This window comes from Diachasmimorpha longicaudata, chromosome 14 (assembly GCF_034640455.1).
Source record: "Diachasmimorpha longicaudata isolate KC_UGA_2023 chromosome 14, iyDiaLong2, whole genome shotgun sequence".
In the NCBI taxonomy this organism is placed as follows: Eukaryota; Metazoa; Arthropoda; class Insecta; order Hymenoptera; family Braconidae; genus Diachasmimorpha; species Diachasmimorpha longicaudata.
In genome coordinates this window covers 38,311-50,941 of record NC_087238.1, presented here as the reverse complement: position 1 = coordinate 50,941, position 12,631 = coordinate 38,311, and the positions used below count along the sequence as shown (strand labels likewise).

The 12,631-nt window shown below is 47.5% G+C and overlaps 1 protein-coding gene across 1 annotated transcript; it reads right to left on the bottom strand.

Moving 5' to 3' along the window:
• Nucleotides 1-5,007: 5,007 nt before the first annotated feature.
• LOC135169352 (uncharacterized) lies at nt 5,008-6,845 on the bottom strand. Its single transcript, XM_064134296.1, has 4 exons — nt 6,801-6,845; nt 6,361-6,767; nt 5,862-6,237; nt 5,008-5,739 (listed from the first exon to the last, which is right to left on the bottom strand). The coding sequence occupies exons 1-4, from the start codon at nt 6,843-6,845 to the stop codon at nt 5,008-5,010; spliced, it is 1,560 nt and encodes a 519-aa protein (XP_063990366.1).
• Between the last annotated feature and the right edge of the window lie 5,786 nt (nt 6,846-12,631).

Here is a 12,631-nt window from a genome sequence, read left to right as displayed (position 1 = left end):
CGGCCGAAGTTGCATCAAAATACGCTTCTTGCAGAAATTTTGGATCTTCTGGATATATTTGACGGGCCAAATGGGCAATTTGTGCACGATCCCTGGGATTTTTAAATACGACGATGTAATTTGTATTCCGTGAAATGTCTCTCTGTCCTTTTCCTTGGTGGAATAAATTTTGAGATATAAACATTACACTGAGATTTTTATGATGACTTCCTTTTGTAAATAAATCAACTATTGCACCATTCGAGGATTCCCGCATCAAATCGTCCACGACAACCAAATTTGGCTTATTATCATCAAAATCTCCAGATCTTGGTAGGCGTTCACGAAATTCGACGAAAGGATTATCATAATCCGAATATCCATTTTGCCACTCAGCGTAATAAAAGATCACTTTTTCAATTTGTGTATCGCACATTTGCTTGATTTCCTTCAAAAACCTTTTAACAAAAAATGTTTTTCCACAACCCGTGGGACCGCAAATCATTGCAGTAAAGGGATGTTTCCACCTCGTGTCCATATTGACTTCTGATTAATTATGCCCGAAATCTCATCGTTTTATACAGTTTTATGATATCAGAAAATATCATGGATTTGGAAATGCTATAGGGGGCGTGACGTAATGCACCTGTATTGGGGGGCAAGTGGGCTTGTCTACGGCAAGCGCAAGGACAAGGCGTATAGGCGGTGCAGTAGCCCCCCCCGTGGCGCCAATAGTAAAAGCCCTGACTTTTCCCAATATAGGCCGAATTTTCTCGCACTAGCTGCAGTCGCCTAATGACCTTTCACAATGTCGGACCCAAACGATTTAGCGGGGCCCAGTGACCCTTCCGAAGAAAATACTGCTCCTCTGCAAGGTGATTTTGATTGGATAAATAATTTTGATCCTGAGTTATTCGGTGATTTTAACATTGAAAATAATTTTGATCGAGATTTATTCGAAAATTTCAATTCTGAACTCTTTGATATTCAATGTGGTGGTGAACATGTGGTGAGCGATCCTAAGGCTTTGGAAGCTGTTGAAGAGTTTAATCTAGATTTACTAATCAACAGAATGGTAAGTATCTAGCTTCATATCACCTATAATACCGAGAACAAATTTTAGTCATATTTTTTTATTGAAAAACTAAACTCAATTTCAGATCAACAAAATGGCCGCGAAGAAGAAATTGAAAATCTATTGCCGGCATTAAGGACAATACGACGTTCACGCCAGAGACTTCCACGTTTCAAACTCGACACCCATGTGATGAAGTTTGCAATCAACCCTTTAGATTTATTCCCTCATGAGAAACGGAAAAGATCGCCCTGTACTCTACGATGGTACAGCTGAATTAATTAGCAGAAAGATGCCCGTCCGATATACCTTACCGATTGTGTATTATCCAGAAGATAACCACTATGAGCCAATCCAAAATTTACCTTCATTCTTTGGCGTGAAATATTATTGCGAGCATATTATTGCGTAGTGTAACAAACGTTACACTACGCAAGGACATGTTTGTGATAAGACTTGTGATAGGTGTTTGAAGAATCCTCCGTGCGACTGTACGATTTTTGATAAAATAGTGTGTGACGATTGTAATCGAGAGTTTCACGGCCAATTGTGCTTCGAAGAGCATAAGAAGCCACGATCATTCAGCGGAAATAACCCCACCGTCTGTGGGGACATAAAATTGTGTAGAGAATGTAATACGAAAATTGATCATCGCAAAACTCAGAATCATGTGTGTCATAAATATTATTGCAACGTATGTCAAAAGGACGAAGATATTTCTCATCTCTGCTATATGCCCACCTTAAAGAGCAAGAAAAAATTGACTTTGAAACGCGTGGCGTTTGTTTTCTACGACTTTGAAACCAGACAGGATGAGCTTCTGCAAGGAACTACTGACGTCAACGTACACATTCCTAATCTTTGCGTTGCACAAACTGTGTGTGATCGCTGTGCAGATATGAACGACGATGACATTGTGAACACCAACGATAATCACGGAAATCCATGTGGCGTTTGTAAACACCGCGAAAATGTTTTCGATGGTGAGGATCCTGTGCGAGGATTGTTGATCCTCGTAAGACGTATAAAAAGTAGTTTGTATTGTACATAACGCGAAAGGCTATGATTCACAATTCGTTTTGAGAGACGTCATGAAACGCATTAACAGTCAAATTAAAGCGATAATTAACGGAACAAATATTATCTTGATGGATTTTGGGGATAATAAATTTATAGATAGTTTAAATTATTTTCACATGGCTCTTGCAAGTTTACCGAAAGCTTTTGGATTGGGCAATATAGCGAAAGGCTATTTTCCACATTTTTTCAATACAAAAGACAATCAAAACTACGTAGGGCCTATACCTGATAGAAAATATTACGGTGCTGACACTATGGGTGTACAAGATCGTGAAAAATTCTTATCGTGGTATAATGACCGCGTCAAAGAAAATTACGAATTTGATTTTCGTAAAGAAATTCTTCATTATTGCAGACTTGATGTTACAATTTTGAGACGAGCCTGTGTTGAATTTCGAAAACTGATTATGAATGCTGGAAATGTCTGTCCCTTTACAGAGTGTGTAACGATTGCGTCTACATGCATGCGTATTTTTCAAACAAATTTCTTAAAAGACAAGCAGATAGGCATTATACCTCAGGGAGGATATCGGTTAGGGAAAGCGCAATCGAAAATCGCAATTGAATGGCTCCTGTGGCGCGAACATTGCGAGAATCATCGAATAATACATGCCGGACGACCTCGTGAGCACAGAACGACATCAGGTCTAGATGGTTTTTGGGAGGATACCGCGAATAATAATAAGAAATATGCATATCAGTTCCACGGATGTTATTGGCACGGATGCCCACGGTGTTTCAAATTCAATAGAGATAAAGAGTTAAGTCTCAAGGATACACTAGAGAGTCGATATGAGAGAACAGGGGGTATTACACGGGAATTGCGGCACTCGGGTTATGAAGTCGTTGAAATGTGGGAATGCGATTTTATTCGTCAAAAAAAGATAGATCGTGCGTTGGCGAATTTTGTAGAAAACGTTGATCAGCAGATGTTTATAGCCCTGGATCCACGCGATGCATTTTTCGGGGGACGAACAGGAAATACCGTAACACATTATGATGTAAAAGATAATGAAAAACTTCGCTATGTTGATGTTTGCTGGCATCCCACCGTCCTTTTAGGGCGCGATTGCCAGCTTATATGCCCTAATAATAATATCTCGCGGATAGAAGGTCTTGTGAAATGTCGCGGTTTACCCCCTCGTCAATTATTTCACCCTGTTTTACCAGTAAAAGCCCATGGAAAGTTACTGTTCCCTCTCTGTCGATCATGCTGCGATGATCTTGTACAAGACAATTGCCCTCATGATGATCCCTCTGATCGCGAATTTTTGGGAACTTGGGTTGCCCCAGAACTTCGTAAAGCCGTACAAATGGGATATAAAATATTCGAAATCAGCGAGCTTTGGGAGTATAAGAGAACTACACGTTGTAATCCGGTGACGTGAACAGGTGGATTATTTGCCGTATACATTAACACTTTTTTGAAAATAAAACAAGAGGCTTCGGATCGGCCTGCTGAGTGTGTAGATGATGAATCGAAGGATGGATATATTGCTGAATATGAGACGCGCGAAGGTATAAAACTTGACAAGGATAAAATTCAAAAGAATGCCGGATTAAGAGCAGTAGCAAAACTTTGTTTAACCTGTCACTGGGGTAAATTTGGGGAGACGGAAAACTTGACAAAAAAAGCCATTATTCGAACACACGAGGAATTTGCAAATATAATGTTTAATCCTGAAATGGAAGTAACAGGACTTGTTCCTGTCGATAACAACACTCTCTTCATGTCGTGGAAACATTTAAACGAATCCGCGGAAATGTCCACTAAGGCTAATGTCGTTATTGCGGCTTATACAACCGCTCACGCGCGTCTAAAGTTATATTCTTATCTAGAAAAACTACAAGAACGTGTTTTATATTATGATAGAGATTCGGTAATTTACGTCAGCGATGGATCAAATGAATTACCGCTAGGGAATTTCCTAGGGGATTTGACCGACGAGGTAGAGGGCTACGGAGAAGGAAGTTTCATTACTTCTTTTGTCTCTGGGGGGCCTAAATTTTACACTTATCTTGTAAAAAAACCGGACGGCAGTATCGCGGAAGTTAGTAAAATAAAAGGGGTTAGACTGAATTATGAATCGCGTAAACAAATTCATTACGACTCGATTCGCGCGCTCGTTGTCGATAAAGCAGATCCTTACCAGATCAACTATCAGGGTATTCGGCGGACAGTGTATCATGACGTCATCACGAAACCTGAGAGTAAGATCGTACGTGCGACAGGCCCAAAACGGCGGCTTGATGGTTTTGCGACTCGGCCCTATGGTTTTCAAAAACCGCGATTTAACCGCTGCTAGTTGGCGCGCACTGTTTATTTGAAAATTAAGTATTTTATCAATTTAGATTGATTTAGTAGTTTTCTATAATATTGTTATGCACTAAAAACGTTTGTAGGCCTTCATTATTTAATAATTAATTAAACAATTTAATGAGTATGGGCTATCCCGCCACTCGATTAATATTTCATTGTAGCCTCCAATAGTTATTATCATTGGATAGGGAATCGTTTGTTGTTGATTAATATCCAACTTCCATATTTTTAAGTTTATTTGTTCACTAGATATTCATTATTTTGAAAATGGGCCCTACAGTGTTTACATTTGCGCAGAGCCTCCTGGTGTCAGGAGGCGGCCCTACGTTTTTACCGACACTGTGGAATTCTGGGAATCTACGTTTCTGAGAGGGGTTACCGATTCTAAGGGGGCGCCACCGTCAGCTTTGACTGGCGGGTTTTTAGCCGTTCGTATTTCGAATTGAAAAACGTTGTTTCAAAAACCCGCGGCCCGCGAAAATGAAAATTAGCTGTAAGAAAAATGTATCACTTGTCACTTATTAAGGTTAGACGGTCCTGTCCGGAGGTGCAATCAGCCTCTCGGCCATTTTACACCCTGTCCTAAGGCAGCCGCCCAGTCGCTGGTATCGAGTATCTGTGCCCTACGAGCTAGCTCATAGAGCCCCTTGATCCCGTCCCTGTCGACACGTATATCTATGCACGTAGAGCCGAAGACATTCCATCTGGCTTCATCGAGTCCGCTGCATCTTGTACAGAGGTGAAGAGGATCGTCCTCCGTCAGCCCGCATCTTTTGCATAGGGGGTCAGTCCCCTTGCCTATCCTTGATAAGTACAGAGCCAAGGGCCAGTGTCCAGTGATACGCCCCACTATAGCCCGGAGCTTAACCCTGTTTAGGCCCAATAAGCTTTCTGCCATCTTCCTTGTGGGTTTTCCTAGGAAGGATCTCGTGTGCCTGGCACCCGTCTCCGAGTCCCATCTCTCCACGATCCTTCTGTCCCCACGTTCCTTGATCAGGTCCTTCACAAAATTGGTGTGCACGCCTACATGCTTCACTTCCCCCTGAAAGGCCCTGCAACTATCTTTCTTTGCTAGCTCATCGGCTTTTTCATTGCCTTTGATGCCAGCGTGGCTCGGAATCCAAGCCACCTCGAGCCAATTATTTTCGGCGATCCTCTCCATCAGCTCAACGCATTCACCCACTAACTTTGAGCAACACTCATAGCTGAGTATTGCCCTCAGCGCGCGCCTGCTGTCCGATAAGATGAAGATCTTTTGCCCTTGTCCCCTCTCTCCAGGATCATCCTAGCACAGGCTCTCAGGGCAGCTAGTTCGGTCTGGAGCACGGTTGCGTGCGAGTCCAGCCCAAGGGTCCTCGCTATTGCAGGCCCCTCTGACCAGACCCCCGCTCCTGCCCGTCCGCTCACCCGTGATCCGTCCCTATACCAGACTAGTCCACGGGGCGGCACCCAGTCCGCATCCTTTCCTGCCGGGGTTTCCCCACATCCAAGGTTGACCGAGAACTTTCTGCGAAAGTGCCATCTGGGTCTGCAGGCGTCAGCACCCCGCGACAGTAGCCCCTCAAGCTCGCCGTCCGCGCGGAGGACACTAGCGTGACCATTCCTGGCTCCTTTCCATGTTCCCTGTAGCCGCAATCTCGCGGCCGCTTTTGTCGCCTCCTCCCTTATGATTAGGTGTGGAGGTTGCATGAAGAGCAAGGCCTCCAATGCTGAGCTCGGGGTCGTTCTGAGGGCCCCTGTTATACCCAGCATCGCAAGCCTGCCTGTTCTGTCCACCGCTTTCCTGTGGCAGGCCTTGTTCAAAGCTGTCCACCACACTGCGGCTGCGTATGTTAGCTGTGGGGTCATAATGGCCGTGTAGATCCATTTGACCATCCTCGGCCTCAGACCCCATGTGCTTCCGAACATTCGCCTGCACGCCCAGTATGTCATAGTGATCTTGCTAGTCTGCATAGCGATAGGCTTTTTCCAGCTGAGCTTCTTATCGAGCCAAATACCTAGGTATTTGACCTCCTCTGAGAATTCCAGCGTTGTGTTATAAATGGAGGGAGCTTTGACAGCACCTCTCCTTTTACGTGTGAAGTGCACCATCTCCGTCTTGCCTGGGTTTACCCTTAGGCCCTTCGATGTGCACCAGTGCTGAACATAGTTCAGCGCCTTTTGCATTTTGCTATGTAGCGTGCTCGTGTTCCTGCTCGATCCCAGCAGTGCCACATCATCTGCGTATGCGACTGTCCTCACTCCCAGCTCCTCGAGTCCAGTGAGGAGGCCGTCAACAACGAGGAGCCATAGCAGAGGAGAGATAACCCCCCCCTGCGGGCAGCCCCTCCCTGCCGCAGCCCTTACCTCACTGTCACCAAGGGTGGAGTGGACAACTCTTGTTCGGAGCATGGCGGCTATCCATCTGACGACCGTTTTCTCGATCCCAAATGCTGCCGCAGCTTCCTCCATCGTTCCAAAGGGGTATTGTCGAAGGCCCCTTCGATGTCTATGAAGACACCCAGGGTGTCCTCCCCCCTCTCCTTTGCACTTTCTATAGTGCCTACCAAGTGGTGCAGCGCAGTCTCAGTTGATCTGCCAGCATGTTGTGAGGGGCATATCTGGTTAGTCCTCAGTGCCCCCTCCTTAATGTGCCTATCGACCAGCCTTTCGAGCGCCTTCAACAAGAAGGAGCTCAGGCTGATTGGTCTGTAGGCTTTCGCGTTGTCATAGCTGAATTTACCCGGTTTGGGGATAAAGACAACCCTGACTTCCCGCCACCTGCCTGGTACGTAGGCCAATGCCAGGCAGGCCCTGAAAACCGGTATCAGTCTGCGAAGGAGCAATGGCCCCCCTCTTCGCAAGAGGGCCGGATGAATCCCATCCGGACCCGGACTCTTGTACATATCGAATGAGTCCACCGCCCATTGCAGCCTGTCCAGCGTTACTATTCTTGCGGCTAGCTCCCAGTCGGGATCGCCGCTTCCTGTCCGCTTCCAGTCCACTTCCAGGCACTCTCCAGGATGCTCTATAGTAGAGTCCGGAAAGTGCGCGCGAACCAGATGCTCGAGGACTTCTCGCGGCTCTGTGATGGTCTCTCCGCTTTGCAGCGTGATTCCACCCAGCCTTTGTGCTGGACCCCCCGAGATGACCCTGCGAAGCCTGGAGATGCCCGAAAGCGCCTCCAGTTCCTCACAGTATGTCCTCCAGATGAGCTCTTTTGATCGTTTTATGAGCCTCTTGTACTCCCTCTGCACATTTCTGTACCGAGTCCAGTCTTCGGCTCTCTTCGATTTGTGCGCTCGATTCCCGAGTCTCATGGACTGGCTTCTCAGCCTGTCCAACTCACGACTCCACCAAGGCACTTTATTTCCCATCCTGCATCGTCTAGCAGGGCATGCCGTCTCGAAGGACTCAGTTAGGGCAACGTGGATTCTCTCCACCTCGTCCTCCAACCGGTCCTCCCTGCAGGGCCTTACGCGTCCGACCCCGAGCCTTTCCTCCAAGTTCCTCCTGAAGGAGTCCCAGTCGGTGGCCCTTGGGTTACTGCGCAGGCGGTCCTGCTGCTGTTGGGCGCAGCCCTCTATACTGAATCTGATGCGTCGATGGTCAGAGAGTGTGTCCTCCCGGTCCATCCACCAGTCCCTGCATCGCCCCGCCAGCCGGCGGGTACACATGGTTACGTCAATGATACATTGACAGCGAGAGGTGACAAACGTGGGCCTCGACCCCCTGTTTCGGATCTCCAGGTCCACGTCTGCCATAAATTCCAGGAGAGCAGTGCCCCTGTCATTACATCTTTCGCTGCCCCACACCACGTTCTGCGCGTTTGCGTCACACCCTATGATGAGTGGCAGCTTTTTAGCTCTGCAGTGATTCACCAGATCACGCAGTTCTTTGGTAGGTGGTGGTGTCGGCGAGTCATGTGGGAAGTAAGCCGAGCAGAAAACGATATCCTCCGCACCGGCCTCCCCCTGAAGTCTCACGACAACCGCCACCAAGTCTCTGTGGCAGAAGTTGGCCATTCCCCTGGCTCCGCACGCTCTTCTGACAGCAATGCAGGCCCTGGGGCCCAGGTCGCCCCGAGCATAGAATAGCTCCACCTCACCTCCAGATAGGCTTTTTACCGAGCCTCAGTAAAGGCAAGGGGGTCCCTCTGTAAGAGCGAGCCTTCCTCGCTCTCCTTTCCCCTCCCCTCATGGGAGCCTTCCCCTGCAGTTCCTGGGGCACTCTCCGAGCCACTCGGACCCTTTGGCGCTCCCTCCTGCCCTCCCCTCCCCCCTGCGATCTCCGACTCCCCTTGGTCGGCGATCGCTTCCTTTGGGCCCGGCTGCGCCTGGGGCGCCTTTCCCCCGCCGCTCTCCCCTGGGTCTCGTAGAAACGAGCCCGGCCCAGGCAGTAGAAAGGGGCCATCCCCATACCCTTCAGGGCCTCTAGAGACTTGGGGTCCACACCCAGCACCAGGTTGAGCCCCTCCTCCCCGCTACGGCAGTCCCAGACCCTCCACTTGCCTGTGGTAAGGGCCCTGTTTTGCATTCCCAACCTCTCAAGGGCCATAGCCACTTCTACGGGTTTTCCCGGGAGAAAGGCCGTGACTCTGATCAGTTTTTGGAGCACTTCTTTATCCACCATGATAAGGGAGGCCCCTTCCCAGGGTATCAGGGTGGACACCACGGACTTCAGCCACTCTCTTGACTGACCGTCTGTGCATGCCACCCACAGCACGCCATCGTCAAACCAGTGGCCGTCAAAGCTCGGGAGCTGACCTTCCATGTCAGTCCCGAACAGTGCTGCCACTAGCGCCTCCTGAACCAGGTCGGCGGCTCCCTCGTCAGAGACAGCTCAGGATGGCCAGTTGGCACTAAGGCTACCCTGCCGCCACCCTTCGCCGCCTCCCTGAAGGAGGTTGCCGCCAGTCCTTCCATGGCCCTCACCTTCTTATTGGGCATGGCCATGTAATGGACCCGAGCGGTTGGGTTCGGGTTCCGGGGTTCACACTCGCGGATAGAGGATAGGAGTAGATATCTTTGATTGATAGCCACCTTTATTGATTGTTTCCCAAGTTTATTAACAATTAAAGACTCGCTCTGAAACAGAAAGTATCAGGCGAGTATAAGTACAAAAGAAGTAACTCCTTATGAATGGTATTCGGATAACTGGCCCAGAGAATACGAGTCCTCGAGTATTTATTGTCTCGTGGATTCGTATTACATCGCACGGTGACGCGCTAGAGGCCAGTTCGAGGCGTAAAGCGCTGACGCTGCGCCCCAGTTATCTACATAAGTTGAATATACGTGGATTTATCCACATATATTCATTACCTTTTATTTTCCTTTCTTCATATGGTTTGCATTCCGAATAATACGTGCCACTTTCGTGTCCTCGTATTCTCCGGATTACGAAACTGAAATGTTATGGCATTTTGGGGCATAACATCCCTCCCCGCCGGGGAAAAAAATTATTACTGATGATAATTTTCTTCTCTAACCCTATCTCATCAATAATTATAAAAACATTCCTTTTTCCTCCGTGGAGGTAAAGAGATGTTCTCTGGAAAAGTAGAAATCCTAAGAATATCCACGATCATCACTTCTGGGGGCATGAAATAGTGAAAGGTTAGACAGTTGAACAAGACTGTACAGCCTTATCTATGAACAATTTCGCGGAAAAGAGCCCAAAAATCTATTCTATATTTAATTTGTAAAAGTCGTCGGCAAGAGATTTTCCCCCGCTAAAATCAATATTGAAGAAGTTATAGCCAATCAAAAGTCTGGGTCGATCAAAATTCATCCAAAACTTCACCGCCCCTTTAAGAAGGTGAAACCGCATTTAAAAAAAAGGAAACATGGCTAAACCTGAGAATTAATGTCAATACGTATTTACAAGTAAATCTTTCAACTTCCTTCGCTTCTCTAACACACGCAGGCTAGGCTATCCGGCACCAGCAGTACAGAGATACTCCTAGTACAAGGGCAAGAACCACCTTGACCACTGAAAATATTGATGATGGGTGGAGTAGAAATTCGTGATAGTCGAATTTCTTTTGAAGCTTCCCTAGATCTTCTTTTTCGGTCTCTAGCTGCACATGAACGTCCTCCAATTCCTTCAGGTTCCCTATGACGTTTGTGAGTCGAATGTCGCTCACGTCATGGTCCTGCTGCTGTAGTTGCGTAATGGTGTCATTACTTAGTGTCAAGTTCAGTCTAGGCTGAATATGATTCTCCCAGGTTGTTTCCTTTGACTTTCGGCGACGGATAGTGAAATCAGGAGCGATAACCTCACAGAAATCTTCTATCCGCATTATTCCTGAACCTTGCAGGGTGTCTCGAATTTTCCCTCTCCGCAAGCTATGGCAATTGCTTCAGGTTCCGGTGCCACATAGACCCATGCGTTAGTCTTCCGCATTTTGATAAGGGTGAGACCTTGTAGCCGCAGATGTCTCGTGCTACACGTTTCCGGTATCTTATCTCGGCTCAGGTACATTCGCACCTCACAAGGGCTAGTGTCTCTCATTTTTTGAATCGGCAAAGAGTTGGTGCATAAGTATTGTCCCCGAACTCTCTTGCAGCAATTAAATTTCCCCTCAGTCATTGGCACGTACTGATGTGTTGCGCCATGCACGACCAGAAGCGCATTTGATGCCTCCAAGTACGAGTGATACCCGTTCGTTGTCCGCACTGGAATGCTATGCATCAGCATAACGTCGAATGCTTGGAAATCCACCAGGGGTATTCCTATTACCGTGATGATTTTCATGCCAACTGCGGATACACTAACAGTTGATACCTCTTGCAGTTCATGTACCCTTGCTACCTCCAAATCAAAGGGGAAACTTAAACCCTTCGGTAATTTGGCTTTCCTGAGAAGGTCGACCAATCCCTCCACCGTGAACACTCCTGTGTCGAATATTAGCCCCTTGGAGTCGGTCAGCAGTTTTTTTAATCTCGCAGCATCCCGCATCACCCCAGTGTAGATGACCTCGACCACCAAAAAATGCTCATCTACGAGTTGCCGGTGTGCCATCTGCGTATCCTCATCCCTTTGATAGACCTCAACAAGATGTTGTCGTTCTTCTGAATCATCTGTTCCGTTTGAGCTAGATGAAGAAGCGTAGAGTTAACAATCTGCAACTGCTTCCCAGAACTATCCAGTGTCCCTTGAACTCCAGCCTCCAGACGTGAAATCCTCTCGCGTATTTCCCGTTCATCATCAGCATCCATAGTCCCGAAAAGTGACTTGGCTACCGTGCCCAGACCATTTATAAGACCTCGACGGCCCTTCCTCCTCTCATTTAACCCAAACAACGCCGTGATGACGCTTCTCGTTTCCTCGAAATCGACAATCCATTAATCCACGAGGTGATGGAAGTTGGAACCCCATGGTCCAGCCCTGAAGCTCAGTTGCTTCGTATAATTCAGATGTTCCTGCAGTTGATCAGCGCTCGCCAGCCATGATGCACCATCCGTGCTTGCAGCAACCGTCCAAACGTAGTTGCTCAAATGCAATCTCCCAATTGGCTCAAAATAAATTCCCGGGGTGTGGACGAATCTCTCAATCACATGTCCCTCCCCCCGAACTTCCGCGATGCTCCCCAGCATTAGCCACAGGACAATAAAAATTAGCGCGTCGCTTGATTTGTCAATCAGGAAGTGCGTTGAACTTTTCAATTTTACCTGACGTGGACGATGTCGCCAACCCGATGGCCGCTATGCTTGATGACGAAGCACCCTTGAATATAAAAGTGACTGCCGCCCCGTTTGGGCTACAGTCTTCCAAAAAGTTAACAGTGAAGAAGTTAACATTCCAAGAACCAACAACATGAACGCCGGAAAGTGTTTTAAGTGCGGTCCATTTGGACACACTGTCTCCGACTGCTTCCAGCATCTCTCCATCCATGTGGACCGGATAAGATCTTCACCATCCTGTACTCGGGGTCGGCTGTGCTCGAATCGTTCCTCGAGGAACCATCCATACCTGCGGCACTCCATGGACGACTTCGTATTCGAATATCTGGTGAGTACGAATACCTCCTTTACTTTCTTACTACCCTGTTTCTTACTGTCATTCGAAGTCTCTATTTTCCCTAATTCCTTGCAATTTTTGGAATGTTTTAGCGCCATCGATACCCCTACCATCCCGGGTACTTGAATTTGGAATTCAAGGTGAAGATGAGGGACTGGAGGGTTCGTAGTAAGAAA